Source organism: Halichoerus grypus, chromosome 8, assembly GCF_964656455.1.
Source record: "Halichoerus grypus chromosome 8, mHalGry1.hap1.1, whole genome shotgun sequence".
Classification (NCBI taxonomy): domain Eukaryota; kingdom Metazoa; phylum Chordata; class Mammalia; order Carnivora; family Phocidae; genus Halichoerus; species Halichoerus grypus.
Genome location: NC_135719.1, coordinates 87,828,827 through 87,846,176, shown reverse-complemented (window position 1 = coordinate 87,846,176; position 17,350 = coordinate 87,828,827). Strand labels below are relative to the sequence as shown.

General features: G+C 35.2%; 1 protein-coding gene across 2 annotated transcripts in view; it reads right to left on the bottom strand.

Annotated features, from left to right (window-relative positions):
- Positions 1–17,350, bottom strand: part of SCFD1 (sec1 family domain containing 1) — a 101,266-nt gene that overhangs the window by 7,693 nt on the left and 76,223 nt on the right. For both annotated transcript variants that reach the window (XM_036093128.2, XM_036093129.2), the window contains exons 19-23: positions 16,792–16,867; positions 9,706–9,759; positions 6,074–6,126; positions 3,560–3,593; positions 2,013–2,078 (exon numbers count right to left, since the gene is read on the bottom strand). In XM_036093128.2, the coding sequence (XP_035949021.1) occupies positions 2,013–2,078; positions 3,560–3,593; positions 6,074–6,126; positions 9,706–9,759; positions 16,792–16,867 (283 nt within the window). The remainder of the gene's footprint in view (positions 1–2,012; positions 2,079–3,559; positions 3,594–6,073; positions 6,127–9,705; positions 9,760–16,791; positions 16,868–17,350) is intronic.

Genomic DNA, 17,350 nt, shown 5'->3' with positions numbered 1-17,350 from the left:
TAGTTTAAAGAAAGATTAAATCTGCAATTACCCATATTGTATGTCCTGATGATTCTCATAACATCTAGGGGATAGACAGAATAATTCTAATCCTTCTTTTTCTTTTACAGGTTTTATAAATTTTCTAAGATCCCTCTGGGGAAGCAAAATTAGGATACTATTGCCACTAAAATATATACAAAATAATTTGTTCAACAACAGAGCCGAAGACCACTGTGGAACTGTTAACCTAAGTGATGATCTGTTAAGAAAGGTGCCTGGATACAGGAACTTAAAATATCTGCTGCATGCCTGACTAGTCATAGTACCATGTGCTCTACTACCTATACGCCATATTTTTGTGGGTGGAGGATAATAATCAAGGGAAAAAAAGTATTTAGTAAACTGAAACCACATACCTATCACTGATAGTCTGATGTTCTTCTGATCAAAGTGACTGATCAGAGAAAAAACTAAAGAATCAACTTAACACATTTCACAAAATTAAAATTTCTGTAGTAGAAAAAGGTAAGTTGTCAAAGCTCATACATGATTAAAAATAAGTTTGCAATCTACCAAATGTTCTACTGTAATGTTTCTCCAAAATTATGCCTGTATTTCAGCCACTTCACTCCACAAATGATTAGTATTTTGGTGTTTATCCTTCTGGTTTTTCTTTTCTACAAATATTTTTAAAAATGCAGGAAAAAAGAATGCTGGTGAGTGTAATTAAGAAAGCTTGAACAAGACTGGGGGTGTGTGGAATGTATAAGTACAGGATTAATTTCATCTGGTCTGTTGCAGCCCTGTGTTTATCCCTGGGACCAACTGGAACAGTCATATTGTTGACTCCATGCCACACCTGAATGAAATAGATCAACTAGTGATTAATAGTCCCAGGGTCACAGATAGACCAGGGGACAACTTTCAGTAGCTTGTCAGCACTCTGTATAGAAATTGTACAGATTGATGGTGTGCACCTGGTTCCTGCTATATGACCAAAGAGGGATTTAAAAGACACCTCCTTGTACAAGATGGATGTTCCCTGGAGATCATGGCATCTTACACAGATCTTGGTGGTTCACACTCTGAAGATGAGGTATGTCCTACGTAACTGAAATAGGATCCCAGGAGTTGTGTCTGATAGTTTTGAATCTCCATGACATTTGTCTTTTCTTTATCTCCTGATGTACCAAAATCTTGACCTTTTTAAAGCCTTACATAACATAGGACATAAGGAATGATCATTATTTAAAGTGAATAATCAAGATTACAAAATGTCATTCCAACAACTGATAATTCTGTTGCCCCTATATTTTAAATGGTGTTTTGCTCTTCAAGTTATACCCTTTCCTTCATATTCTTTTGCATAGTTGTCTGTCACTCCCTGCTGCTGGGAGCTTTGAGTAGCACTCTACTTCTAATTTGCTACCTCCTGTTTGCTGAAAAAGCAGACATTCCAAGTGTGTTAGAAGTATGTTGCTGATTTAAGTCAACAGGATGGGAAACAAGTACTTATTATTCAGGTAAATGGGTTTGGTAAATCATTTCACCAAGGGAGACTTTTTGGAAGAGGAGCTTATTTGAGGTCTCTGAGCATTTATTTTACTTTTATAGGGAGCAGGGGGAGGGGCAGAGGGAGAGGAAGAGAGAGAGAATCTTGAGCCAGACACCACCACCGTGAGATCATGACCTGAGCTGAAATCAAGAGTCGGATGCTTAACTGACTGAGCCACCCGGGCACCCTGTAGTTTACGAACATTTAAAGTCAAATTAAGATAGATAGCTTCCAAGTACATTACATGAATAAGATACATTATTTTCCAGATTAACTACAATTTTAGGGTAGAAATGTGACAGGAATTGGGAAACAATGAGCATATGGGCATTTCCCCTTTATGAGGACTTTTAAACTACCTCCAGAAGAGGGCTATGTAAGAATCAGAAGAACCACCAGAGAATGCTAGTATGCTAAAGACACAGAACAACTGTGAAACATCAAATGATTAAAGAATAAAGAGGCCAACATGTACCTTTATATAGTCAACAAGATTTTGGTATTCAATGTAGTTGCCTCCTCCCACCACAAAAACAATTGCCTAAAAATGCAAACAGAAAAAAAAAAATAGGTAAGTTGAAAGAAATAGTATTTTAACTTTTAAGCAATATGGTTTTTAGTTTGAAGCATATTCTACAACTTACATAAAAAAAATATACAAGCTAGCAAAAGGTCATATCCTAAGCACCTAATGCTACTTCAATTAAAAGAAATTTGTTTCTAAAAAGTGTGTAGAGGAAAATAAACCTCATTCTTCAGTTAAGTAATAGCAAATAAATCTAAAGGGCTTCCTCCAAAAGGCTTTTTAAAATTAGAGTTTATTGTAGGTAGGAAAAACAAAACTTGGCATTTACATAATTTCCAAAACAGTTCTTTACTTATTTTTATTGAGAAGCTTTCTGTATCTCAAAGGAAAACACAGTCATATCTTCACAAAAGCTTGGAAGCCAACTTTAGAAACAAGTTCCACACATATAAAACTTTTACTGCAGTCTTAAACTTCTTTTTCGTGAATTACCTAATTTTGTGTCCCTTTTTAAAAAAATTTAATTCCAGTTAGTTACTATACAGTGTAATATTAGTTTCAAGTGTACAATATAGTAACATTTCCATACAACACCCAGTGCTCATCACAGCAAGTGCACGCCTTAATCCCAGTCCCCCCACCCACCTCCCCTTGTAACCATCAGCTTGTTCTCTATAGCTAAGAGTTTGTTTCTTGGTTTATCTTTTTTCCCTATGCTCATTTGTTTTGTTTGTTAAATTCCACATATGAATGAAATCATATGGTATTTGTCTTTCTCTGACTTATTTCATTTAGCATAATACATTCTAGCTCCATCCATGTTGTTGCAAATGGCAAGATTTTGTTCTTTTTATGGCTGAGTAATATTCCATTGTATATATACCACATCTTCTGTATCCATTTATCAGTCGATGGACACTTTACATGAAAAGATGCTCAATCAACATCACTCATCATCAGGGAAATACAAATCAAAACCACCATGAGATACCACCTCACACCTGTCAGAATGGCTAAAATCAACAACACAAAAAACAACAGGTGTTGGGGAGGATGTGGAGAAAGGTGAACCCTCTTACACTGTTGGTGGGAATGCAAGCTGGTGCAGCCACTGTGGAAACAACAGTATCGAGTTTCCTCAAAAAGTTAAAAGAACTACTTCACAATCCAGCAACTGTACTACTAGGTATTTACCCAAAGGAGACAAAAATACTAATGCAAAGGGATACATGCACACCAATGTTTATAGCAGCATTGTCTACCATGACCAAACTACGGAAACAGCCCAAGTGTCCATTGACTGTCAGTTATTTTTAGCTATTCTAAGTAGTTTTATAAATCAGGAAAATATGGTTACTAATATAGTTACACAGAATTGGATTTATCAAAAGTACCATACAGTAACTGTAATAAAGCCATGTTTAAGATGAAGACAATTCTTCAAGACTGCTTGGTCATCTTCCATTTTAGAGACAGAATTTTTATATAGAACTCACCTCCTGGAATGGATTTTTGTTCCTTGGAACTGAGCTACAACAAAGAAAAACAATAGTGAAAACTTCACACAATGCTTTCACTATGGATAAAAGAGGTATGGGGAACACACACATGTACACACAATTAGAAATGTATTTGCAATTCTTCCTCCTCCACTTTCTTTGAGGCTGGGTCCTTTAGTTTTGTGTACCCAAATAGTGAATTGGGAAGGCAGAGAATATGAGGTACATTTATCAGCATCTAAAAGGGAGTAGGGCAATCTGTTAGCTTCAAAATAAAACCTAAGAGAAAACTGAAAGGGAGAAGGAAACACTGAGCAGCAGCTCTCAGAAGGAATAAAATCTGGGTATAAGGTAAGTTGATAAAACACATATTTTAGTGGTAAATTATATAAAATTTTACTATATGCAACATAATGTTGCAGTTTGTCAGTATCCACATTTGTGTAAAAACTAAACATGTATGGGAAATAACAGGAGGAAATCGGGGCTGGGAGGAGGAATCTGCATTTTGCTGTAGCTTATTTCTTTGTATTTCTATATACCATTATATATTATTACATATATTAGCCACATATTTATATACTTATAATGTATTTTTAAAATATTTTGTGTCTAAGAGATCTTTTAATAAAGATATTTTTCAAAGCCTTTGTGAGTCAGACATATATTTGTTTCAGTGATAAAAGAGGCTATACAAAGAGAACTTAGGTTTTCCTCACAAGCATTTTTTTATTTGACAGAGAGACAGCAGGAGAGGGAGGAGCAGGGAGCCTGATGTGGGGCTCGATCCCTGGGATCATGACCTGAGCCGAAGGCAGATCTTAGTGACTGAGCCACCCAGGCGCCCCCTCACAAGCAATTTTTAAAAAATTTCAACGAAGAGGAGAGTGCTATTATACCATCCTTAATTACTGAAAGGTCAATTCCACACCTTTATCATCTTTTCCTTATTTCTATGGCCTGTCTGAATGAATACTCCATAGAAAGGGCCAGAAGCCCACCCGACTGAAACACCTCATCTGTGATTAACTTCTTTCCAGAGTGCTTTAAGTTCCTCTAAGAGTACACATAGAATCAGGAGAGATTTAAATAGCACAGTATTATTAGTTATTAATAACCAAGATTAACTGTGATGAAATAGCTCAGGAGAAGGCAAAGGAGAAGTTTCTACGAAGCAAAATGTATCTACTTGTTAGCCATATGCAAATCCAAGGATAAAATGTAAGCCAGAGAATATCAAGACAGGAAGAGTTGAGTCCAATGTTTTAAAGTGTACAAACCAGTGGTTTTAGTATATTTACAGAGCTGTACAACTGTCACCACTGTCTAACTTCAGAACATTTTTTACCATCCTCAAAAGCCCCATACTCATTAGTTGTCACTCCTCATTCTCTCCCTTCTAGAATTTATTCTTTGTCAAATGCTCCTTTGCCAGCTGCTCTTAGCAGCTTCTTCTGCAACTTTAGCAGTATTTCTGGTAAGTTAAGAAAAGAAAATAACCTTTTAAGTTACGATCTAATCTAATGATCTAAAACAATCTAACAGGGGCGCCTGAGTGGCTCAGTCGTTAAGCGTCTGCCTTCGGCTCAGGTCATGCTCCCAGGGTCCTGGGATCAAGTCCCACATCGGGCTCCCTGCTCTGCGGGAAGCCTGCTTCTCCCTCTCCCACTCCCTGTGCTTGTGTTCCCTCTTTTGCTGTGTCTCTGTCAAATAAATAAATAAAATCTTAAAAAAAAAAACAAAACAGAACAATCTAACAATCAACTATCTAGTGACTAGATTATTCTATCGACAAAGATGTAAAAGCTTAGGATAAAGCAGAGACAACGTTCTAAAGATCCCAAACATAGTAAGATGTAGGCAAGAAACCAGCTTCACTCAAGTTTAGGTGAGAAAGAAGATCATTCCATGAAGGTTTTTCCCCTCCCAATTCTGCCTGTTCTTTCTTTAGTCTTGTAGGCTATTTTTCATACTACCATGAAGTAAATCTTGAAAAATGATATCCATTATGAAGCAAACAAGTACCTTACCACACCATGTTTGTTATAAGATAGAGAAATTATCTGTAGAATGTTTCATTGCCATAAAGTATTTACAACAATCTACAGGGGCTTGGCTTTATGGACCAGTTAAATAAAAACAACTGGTATCCAACATAAAGTTCCTGTCTTTGCTTTGGTTCAATAAGAATATGCATTTAAAAACACATTATCCAAATTCCCCTCCCCCATACAGTCTATAATACTGTCATCTCGTCATAAAAAACAAAAAACACCTAATGTATTTTTTTGGTGTGTGAGTATATATACTTGAAAGGAAAAGAACCAAAACGTCAAGTAAAATTAGCAATGATTATCTGCAGGTAATAAGATTATGTTTACTTACCAGTTTTCTATATAGTTTGAATTTTTAATAAGCACTTACTGATTTATAATAAAAAATTAAGTTACTTCCATTCTTAGCAGGGTGGAAAGACCTACAAACAAATTACACAAGTCAAGAGCTGCTTACCTGTCATTGCCCCGCAGCATTTTGGGATCAAAATATCTATAATCATCAGTTTCCTATAAAAAAAAAACCAAACAAACCAGAACTTGGTTTCTCTTCAGAAAGTTACCATTTGGCTTTGAGTATTTTAATTACTTAAGCTATTAATCTGGTAGATTAATTAAATAAATCTGTGTCACCATCACCACTACTACTAACAGAGCACTTACTACATGTTAAACATTATTCTAAATGCTTTAGATGAAATTACTCACTTAAATCCCCATAACATCTGTGAGGTAGTTACTGTTACCTCTATTTTTTCAGATGGGCAAACTGGGGTACAGAGAAGTTATGTAACTTTCCTAAGGTCACATAACTAGTAAGTACAGGAAGTCCAGGATTTGAACCCAAGTAGTCTAGTTTCAATGCCCAAGCTCTTAACCACTATACTATACTGTCTTGAAAATATACCCATTTTATAAACCAATATAATTATTTTTATTTTGTTTCTGTTTTAGAATTTTATTATATGTCCATGATTTTACCGAATATACAGAATAACCTAATACAGGTTTATAATCTCTATTATTTGAAACATTTAGAGTTTGGTGTATTCTGGAATTTTGAATTAAAAAAATTTTTTTTTGAAGATTTTATTTATTTGACAGAGAGAGAGACAGAGAGGGAACATAAGCAGGGGGAGTGGGAGAGGGAGAAGCAGGCTTCCCGCGGAGCAGGGAGCCCGATGCGGAGCTCGATCCCAGGACCCAGGGATCATGACCTGAGCCGAAGGCAGACGCTCAACAACTGAGCCACCCAGGCGCCCCTTGAATTAAAAAATTTTTAGTTAGATGATATCATGCATATAACATTCCCAGTTACGGGAGTTGGGTTATACAAAATCCTTCAGTTTTCAGAACTCTATGTAGATTTCAGAAGTTGTGGATAAGGGGTTGTGGACTCTATAAGCTGGAAACTAGCTTCTTGATAATAAAGGAGCTGGAAAGTACTGTTTTACTGCTTGCAGTGTAATCACTCCCTAACCTCTGCCTCCCTCTCCTTCCACAGCACAGTCAGCCAAAGGAATCTGTTGTTCGCTGGAGAATGGATGGCCCTATGCAAACCTGATCAATGACAAACTATGCATTGGTTGCCACCACCTAGTCCTGTACTCAGTGGTGGACAGTGCTTAACCAATTACAAAACTCTCAGTGCACTCACAAGTAGCATCATAATCCTTCAACACTTTGCTTCGGGAAACCATTACTAACCAGATTTACAAGATGAAACCTATCTGATATTTTTTTAATTCCCTTCTTTCAATTTATCCAGTCAAGACAAATCAAAGGAGAACACTTAAATAAGTGATAAGAATGCATCTAGAATTAGGATATAGCATTTTCAAGCCTTTGCGATAAGATGCATTCAAGATTACTAGTCAGGTCTAACTTAGTCCACTTTGCTAAGCTCTTTAGTACTTTGCTAGTCTCTCTTTAATGCCTCCAAATCAAGTTGTCTATCTGGAAACAGGAAAAGGATAAGAGAAAGTGAAGGTAGCTACCTCATCTAGCAGATGGATTAAAAAAATGCTTTCAAAGCAGAAAAAATTTACTATTTCTAATTAGTTAAAAAATATGTCTGTAGTGGGGTGCCTGGGTGGCTCAGTTGGTTAAGTGACTGCCTTCAGCTCAGGTTATGATCCCAGGGTCCTGGGATCGAGCCCTCCATCGGGCTCCCTGCTCGGTGGGAAGCCTGCTTCTCCCTCTCCCACTCCCCCTGCTTGTGTTCCCTCTCTCGCTGTCTCTGTCAATTAAATAAATAAATAAAATCTTTAAAAAAAAATATGTCTGTAGTAATGTGTCTTCTGTTATACAGTTAAAGTCACCAGTTAACTACTAAATGAATTTACATAACCTGGAGAAACATCATAATAAGAACCGTAATTTAGCCATCCATGTGGAAGGCATGTGTATGCTGGAATGAGTAGTAAACAGAAACATAGAAATAGTAGATTTTTGGTTCCAGTTGTGCTACTAAAAATAGTGTGACTTGGGAGAAGTCATTTAACATCTCTTGGTTTCCTCTCCACCACATTCAAATTACTTCTAATGTTTCCTTAAACTCTAAAGCTCTGTGATTCCATGAAAAGCATGTTTCTTGCCCTCTTCAATACAGCACAGTGGTGAAAAATGTGGCCTGCCCAGCTCTGCCATTTATTAACTTTGTGTCTTTGGGCAAGTTAATTAACTTTATTGTGCCACAGTTTCTTCATCCATAAAATGAAGATCATAATAAAATGGTACTTTTCATAGAAGTTTCTAATAAAAAATAAATGAAATGTGAAAATGTTTTGAATGATTCCTGGCATATAAAAAGTATGTAATAAACATTAGCTATCATCTTTATAACTGTCATTATTCATTATCTCAACTTAAAAATTAGGGATAGTAACAAAATATCCCAAACTTCCTTAACCCCTTGTGTATTTGGCATCTGTCTAAAATTCTCCATTTATTTATATTTTTAATCTTTATTAGTGTTTGGAATAATATCCTCCACAAATTTAGAGCTTATTATGAAGTAGTAGTCTCTAAGATAATTAGTTACAAATGTATACTTCTCTCAGGCTTTCAGACTTTTCAAGAAGAGCTACTTCTTCCTATATTCTAGGATGTTTTAAGGAAGTCTATTGTTACACTACATTGTATACCATTTTCTCTGTATCAATTCCTAGACTGGAGAATCCAATCTTTTTAAGCTTATCATTATAGAACATTCTCTTATTCCTTTCATAATTGTAATTGTCCCCTTTGGGGATGTTTTATTACACTCTTTGTTTTCACACGGGCAGATTTTTAAATATGTTTTGTTAATTTCCTTTAATGTTATTATCATCATGTTTTAACAATTACAAAAAGTGACACATTTATCTGAAGATTCTGTTCTTTCTTAGCATGGGATCTTAAGCCTTGCTGCCAAAATCTATAGAGATCCAGATCAATCCAAACTAGGGTTCTGATGCTGCCTTTCTTGATTCTAGACTCTTGTGATAACCACCTTCTAGTTGCCACAATAATAGGATGAACTGTTTTATGAAATGGACTGCGATAATTTTCACATTGCTTTCTTAAATTGTAAACAGATAGCCTGGAAACCCAGTAAATGCTAACAATATTCACCCATTTGTCTATTCATCCAACAATAATATATCTCTCTCAATTTACTTTTCAACCCAAGACTTCCGTGCCATCTGAACACATGCACTTAAAAATTTCACTATGTACTCCTCTCCTAATTTTCATAAAGTTAAATTGGTCTGGTACTCTTTATACTACACCAGCTGATGCTCACTAGTTCTTTGTCATTTACAGAAACTTGTTCCTTAGGATATATTTTACATTTAACTATATATGGAATATAATCTACATTTAATTTGGATGAGAGCTGGCCAGAATAGTTATAGCAGCTGAGAAAACCAATTCTCATTATCTGTGATAATGGCTAAAAAGGCTCTTTGAGAACATGGACTCTTTCCTTTCCCTCATGTAGTTTGCTGTGATTAAGCCCACAATGAACTCAGATTTTACTGCTTTTCATGTACTGAGTTTGATATGTTCAAGAACTTATAAGTACCATGTCAATATGCTACTCACAGGGTTTGACTTCATCTCCATGAGATTGTCTAAAATACGAGTAACAGGTAGATTCTGTGGAAAAGATAAGTATTTGTTAAATATTAGAAGAATAACCAAAGTTCTTCTCTATTAACAAAACAACTGAATTTTTTTCCCCACAGTTAAGTATGCTTACTTTTCCATTAAACACATTCTAAAGTTAAGTATTCCGTGAATGGTGTCGTAGATGTAAATACCCCTGGCACTACTCAAGTTTCCAAAGAAAAAATATAATTCTAAATCAAAAGGTCCTTTTGATGTGAAAGTATAACCAGGTTTTAATACAAACACGTTTGGGCTTTTTACTTTGTTGGATGTTTTCTTTTTAATATGACCAACTGCAAAATTTTGATCAAATAATCCCATTTTTTCCCTATTTCCTTTCTGCAGGTAGTAAGAGTTTCTTTAGAAGCAGAGCAACTTAAAGTTTGAAAATGTATGAGATTAAAGAAACTCAAGAGTCTTTCATTTCTAATGTATATTCTTCTAAGCCAAAAGGATACTTGTGATCTTTGAAAAATGGGGAAATGGATACATATAAATTCTATTGACCATTTTTGTTTTGCCTAGGATAAATTCCAAATTTCCAGTGACATACTGCATTGTCTTCTTACAGAAGAAATTCCACTTTGAACATGAAATATGTAACACTGGTGTTGGCAGAAGACTGCCTCTTGACATGCTTACATGCCTTGGGATAAGAAGTAGTATTGTTAAATTTCAATCTATTTTTACCATTATTTTGAACATAAGACATGAAGTACAGAAAATTTACTAAGTGACTATTATGTTTATTCAAAATGCATTCCTACCAGGATGGTATTCTGTCTACTTTGAACTGATATTTCATTTGTGAACTGTACAGGATGTTCTGTCTATTTTGTATCTTAGAGACTTCTTACAACAAAGGCAACATTAAATCTGATTATTTAAATAAATGTAGATAACACATTACTATTTTACAAGAGTTTTGCTTTCTTTAGGTCATAAAACATTTTACTGTTACCAAAATGGACTTCCACTACAGAAAATGCTGCTTTGCCCAGACAGAAAATAGGAATTTTTTTCTTTTTCTTTCTCTAGATTAGCAAATAAAAAACCTTTTAAGATGATCTTAACCAAGTAAAATTAAAGCTATTTCATTATTCCCTGATATTTGTGTTGGCCAGAAACTTTTTAAATAAACAAAAGCACCAAAGGTTCAATCTAACTGAATGTACTTCCTGAATTCTATTATTTGGAGTAAAAAAAAAAAACATAGCTCAAAATTTTACCTTTTAAGTTTTGTTTCAAATAAAATTGAGTTTGTACATGTAGGAATAAGTCTAAACCATGACTTTCTCTGAAGAATGACTGGGGGCAGATTTACATCTATAAAAATGCTTTATCCCAAAGAAAAAACTAGTTATATATTTGTTCCAAGTCATGTTAACAAATGATGAAGTATTTCGCAAAATAAAAGGAGGGAATAATTTTTTAAAAACATCTAGAGCAAGAATGCATTAAAATTATAAAATTTTACTAAAATTAATTTTATACTAGTTTCTCTATTTACTACAGCTCTCCACTGAAATCCCTGAATTGCACTACTAGATCTGTGCCATGGAGAAAAATTCAGAAAAGATGTTATGTAATGATAAAGCCCTAAGAGTCATATTACTTTTATATTTGTGAAAATAATTGGAAATTTGAATATTTATATCAACATCTCATGATAAATCCTCATGTAGTATAAAAATGAGATTTTTCTAAAAGGTACAACTAAATTTTATAACTCTGCAATACCTTAAGACAAACCTGCTAGTGAACAGGTCATTAAATAATATAAGCAAAATTTTTTTCTAGCAAAATAATCCAAAAGTTCATGAGCCCAGAGACAATTCTTTATGTTTTTGTCTGGTCTTTACAACCACATAACACCCAAAGAATCATCTACCACTGCTGCACCATAGGATATTCACATACTACCAGACATTAAGGAAAACTTCAAGTGTGGAGAATGATAAAGGACATACAAAATTTCCTTTCCATAATGTTAAAGGCATAAGAAAGAGTACTTCAGAAAACAACTTCTGAGATCCTTGTCACAAACTAATGCTCTACCTAGCTTTTGTTCTTTTATCTAAATGAAGACTTGAACTGAGTTAATCATTAAATCAAATTAATTTTTTTGAGAGTGAGCAAGAATGGGGATGGGGGGCGGGGAGGGAGGGGCAGAGGGAGCGAGAAGAGAGAGAATTCCGAGCAGGCTCCACGCCGAGCATGGAGCCTGAGCCTGACGTGGGGCTCAACCTCACAACCCTGAGATCATGACCTGAGCCAAATCAAGAGTCAGACACTTAACCCACTAAGCCACCCAGTTAATCATTTTAAAAGTAATTTTTTGTTTTTTTTTGAGAGAGATGGGGGTGGGGGCAGGGAAGGGCAGCGGAAGGAGAGAGAATCTTAAGCAGGCTCCATGCCCAGCACAGAGCCCGAGACAGGGCTCGATCTCACAACCCTGAGATCATGACCTGAGCTGAAATCAAGAGCTGGACACTTAACCGACTGAGCCATCCAGGGGCCCCAAAAATCAATTTCATATTAATAATTTCTATACAAGACTAATCAATGTTTGAAGAAAACTGAACTATGGCAGCTAAACACTAACAAAGAGAAAACATCAGAACAAAACCATACATGAGACCAGAGGGAGACAAACCATAAGAGACTCTTAATCTCAGGAAACAAACTGAGGGTTGCTGGAGTGGAGGGGGGTGGGAGGGATGGGGTGTCTGGGTGATGGTCACTGGGGAGGGTATGTGCTATGGTGAGCACTGTAAATTGTGTTAAGACTGATGAATCATAGACCTGTACCTCTGAAACAAATAATACATTATATGTTAATAAAAAAAAAGTGGGCTAAAAAGAAAAAGAACAAAACCATACAATTTTCTCTGTTCAACAAATGTTACCTTACTCATCTTCAGAAACAAAAAATTTCTGTAGCTCAGTAAGAGGTATAAATGAAATTTAATCAAATAAAAAAACCCATTAATTGTTTAAAAAAATTCCCAAGCATAGTTTTCAATGTTTTTGGAAACTGTTTTAGAAAAAAATGTAAAACATTATCATATAGGTTGGCAAATAAATCTCTAGTAGTCGAAAGCCTAATATATTACATAGTGTTGAGAGACAAAAAAGTCTCATACACATGAATATCCTAAATTAAAGATCAGTATTTCTAAAATCCTCAAATTTCAGATACATGAACTAGAAATTTTATTTGGAGAAAAAAAAATCTATTTCTAAAAACCCTTACTGGTTTTATGACCACAGTCATGTTTTATAATTTTAGTCACTGGAAAAGTTTAAACAGAAACAATGTTAATTTTATCTTTGACAGTGTCATTGCTTAAAAGCAAAACTGAAATAAAATATTCACAGAAATTAAAAAACAATCTAAGAAAAGTAATACAGCTTTACATCCAAAACAGTTAAAAAGTTTTTTTCCTTTAGTTCTCCTAGAATTAGCCACTTGTTGCCCTATATTGCCATCTGGTCTATGGTGACTATTTCTAACTCTCTCCTTGCAGCCCTGGCCTGGGGATGATATTCTGATGCTGAAGTCAGCATTGAGGCTGGGACAAGAGTTGCTGCTGTTGTGATTGTCAAAGCCCTGGATAATGAAAACTAGTATGTGGACTTCCTTGAAGAAAATGCTTATCTTGAAGACTGTATCAGCCAAGTAAAGAATAAGATGAAATGTGTGGATACCAGAAACACATTGGGAATGAGCAATTATCAATGATAATAAGGGATAGAAAGTTGTCAGTGAAGTAAAGATAGGAAAAGGGAGGGGGAATAAGATAGATCACCTGTTTCCAAAATTTTGAAATTATAAATCATAAAGGGATCTATGGGTGAATCCAATATCCACATCAGTATCTTACAGATGAGGAAATAATAAAATATATAGTAGTATTTTTGTTTTGCATTTTTATATGAATAAATGTTTTAAGCTATAAATGAAATAAAAAGAATATTTATTGTCTAGTTTCCTACATTGCTTGTAAGAGCTTTGTATATTTTGTTTATTGGGCAAGGTAAGTTTTATGCATCACAACTATCAGCTATCACATAAAACCACCTGAATGATATTTACAGATTTGGAATTTATTTGTGTGAGGTAATTATACAAGAATGTGATGAGTAATACAGCACAAAGTTGAATAATTTAGAAGTCTTAGTTCACTCTGGCTTGTTTGCTAAAATAATCCCTCTTTTAAAAATGAATAAATAAATAAATTGCAAGCAGTGGAAATCAGTAGGTTAAAAAAGAGTTAAAGATGTATCCTCTAGGGGCACCTGGGTGGCTCAGTTAGTTAAGGATCTGTCTTCAGCTCAGGTTGTGATTCTGGGGTTCTGGGATTGAGTCCCGCATCGTGTTCCCTGCTCCTCGGGGAGTCTGCTTCTCCCTCTGCCCCTCCCCCTACTCTCTCTCTCAAATAAATAAATCTTTAAAAAAATTATTAAACTGACAAAGACCACACACATATACACAATATATGCACGCACCAAGGTTGGGAAGGATGTCAAGAAACAAGCACTTTAAGTCCCTGCTAGTCAGTAGGTACATCTTTTCTGGAGGGCAGTTTTCTAATATTTATTAAGAACAATGAGAAATGCTCACCCCTTTGATTCCATAATTCAACTACAGGAATTTATCATATGGAAGTAATCAGAGATGAATACTCACCAAACACTAGTGGACATGCAACCTGTGACTCTAAGGTAGTAAGTTAAAAAATCTATCATTTCAAAGACTGAAGTCTATAATTCTCCATGCTGAGTTATTCTACTACTGTGATTTCCTTGTAAGAGTGAACCGTTAGAAAAATAAGTAAATCTCCTTATACATAAATTTAACTACATGTGGTTATACAACAGCCACTCTGTCTACTGAAAGGCGGACAGTATCTTAGGGGCTGGTGGTTCCCCTTCTGTATCACATGACAAAATCATCTTGTCCATAGTTAATGATAAATTAAGTGGTGTGACAGAGATTCTCTCCTTGACAAAACTCTACTCAGGCTCCCCTGAGCCCTTTCAATGGGGCCTTGACTTCTGAACTCTGTCCATCTTTGAATAGTCCGATTTAAAAAGAATCCTGTTAAGTCAGTTTAGCGAGAATTTCTCATCTTCAATACCTGATCACCCTAATATCTGATCAGGTTCCTCATCCTCTACCATCTCCCAGGTGATGTCTGATCACATTTGGCCTGCCTTCAGTAAAGATCCTATTAGGTTGGTTTAGCCAGAATCCTCTTTTATCCCTGATGTTTCCTTTTAGTAATTTTATATCCACTTATCCCTACCCTGATCCTTGGCTATAAATTCCCACTTTTCCTTGATAGATTTGGAATTGAACCCAATCTTCCTCCCCAACTGCAAAACCCTACTGTGGTGGTCCCAATACCTTTTGTAGTCCCCTTGAATGTCTGTCTTATTGTTCTTTAACAAGTGTCATGAGTAATTTTCTCTTTAGCAGGTGCTAGGTTAAACTGTAAAGTATAACACGTTGGTCTCTAATGTGCCCAACTTCCTATTTTGTATCTTTTCAACCTCTACAGTCAAAGAGAACAAAGAAACTGACTCAGGGAAGTACTGTAAACCAGTAAAAGAGTGGATTAAGTACTTACTAGTAGCTCCTTACCAGGAGAGAGGTAGACTGGAAGAGATTGAATAGAATTCCCAAGAGGGATAACGAAGCTAAAAAGTATTCCTAAGTAATTAGGAAATAATGAAAACTATCTAGAACGTATCTTAAGTAAAGTTTGGAAAGTCATCAGCCTTTTAATTAAATAAAGCAAATTATAATTTTTTCACTGTTCTTTACTAATACTACATGGCTTTTATAATAAAACGTTACCCAAAAAAAAGAACTGAATTACCTACTGTATGCAAAGTGCTATTGAAAATTCAAAGATGGGGAAAAAACTGCTTGCCCTCAAGGATCTTATCAAGAAGTAGTTAAACATATGTCAATTTTATCTCAATAAAACTGGGGGGGGGAGTAAAAAATAACATCAATACAAAATACTACATGTAAATATTGTAAAAAAGATAAAAGTATGGAGGAAGTTCAGAGAAAGAAACGATCTATTTTTTTCTGAAAACAAGTAAACACTTAATATTCACATTTGAATAACCGCTAATTCACTCTCTTTTTAAAATCTGGCCTTTAAAATCCTTCTCATTATAAATTGAAATATTTATGTATGAAATATTATGTCTCAGATTTTCCTTAAACTATCTCAGTAAAAATAAATAAATGAATAAATGAATATATAATATATATATATTATGGAATATGAAACAAGAATGACAGGATGCTGAGTACTGAAGCCTGGTGAAGGGTTCAGGAAAGATTGCTATACTAATGTATATTTGAAAGTGTCAATAAAGTCCAAATGAACAAATTAAAAAAAAAAGCTCTGAACTACACATGTAAAATATTCTTAAATATACCAGAATAAAAGACCCTTTGATTTTACTTTATTCCAAATATTTCCAAATAACTTGAATATATCTAGAAAGTTGTTCTAGCTGAGCATCAACCTGCCAATATTTATGTTCAAAAGTTACCAAAATGGGGGCGCCTGGGTGGCTCAGCCGGTTAAGCGCCTGCTTTTGGCTCAGGTCATGATCTCAGGGTCCTGGGAATCGAGGCCACATCAGGCTTCCTGCTCAGCAGGGAGTCTGCTTCTCTCTCTCCCTCTCCCCTCCCCACCATTTTTCTTGCTCTTTCTCTCAAATAAAATCTTTTTTTTTTTAAGATTTTATTTATTTATTTGAGAAAGAATAAGAGAGAGAGAGAGAGCACATGAGAGGGGAGAGGGTCAGAGGGAGAAGCAGACTCCCTGCTGATCAAGGAGCTTGATGCAGGACTCGATCCCAGGACTCCAGGATCATGACCTGAGCCGAAGGCAGTCGCTTAACCAACTGAGCCACCCAGGAGCCCTCAAATAAATAAAATCTCAAAAAAAAAAAGTTACCAGAATGTTTTTTAATAAGTATACTCACTTGCTGTTTCAATACCAGGTTCTTCACTCCCTCCATAACAAACTGTGATCCTGTATTCATGACTCGTGATAAGAGACTAGGGAAAAAAGAAGATCACACGAAGTATAAATTATCTTTCCAATTTGTTACAGATAAAATATTTGCCTGATTATACATGACCTGCTGATGCTCACTGTACCAGCACTTTTATTCTCACTAAACAGAAGTGACCTGAGAATTTTTGCTTTCATATACATCATTGCTGTAATTTTATCTAACAATAAAAGTGATAAAATACTCTGATTAGTAAATAATTATTCATAAAATGTAAAAATAAAAGCTGTCTTCAAATTAAACATTTTAATTGCTTAGTCTTAGCTATATAGGCATACCTCATTTTATCTTGCTTCAGTATAGTGCACTTTGCAGATAGTTGTTTTTTTAAACAAATTGAAGGTCTATGGAAACCTTGCATTAACAAGTCTATTGGCACCATTTTTCCATCAGCATTTGCTCACTTCATGTCCTTGTGTTACATTTTGGTTACTCTCACAATATTTCAAACTTTTTCATTATGACT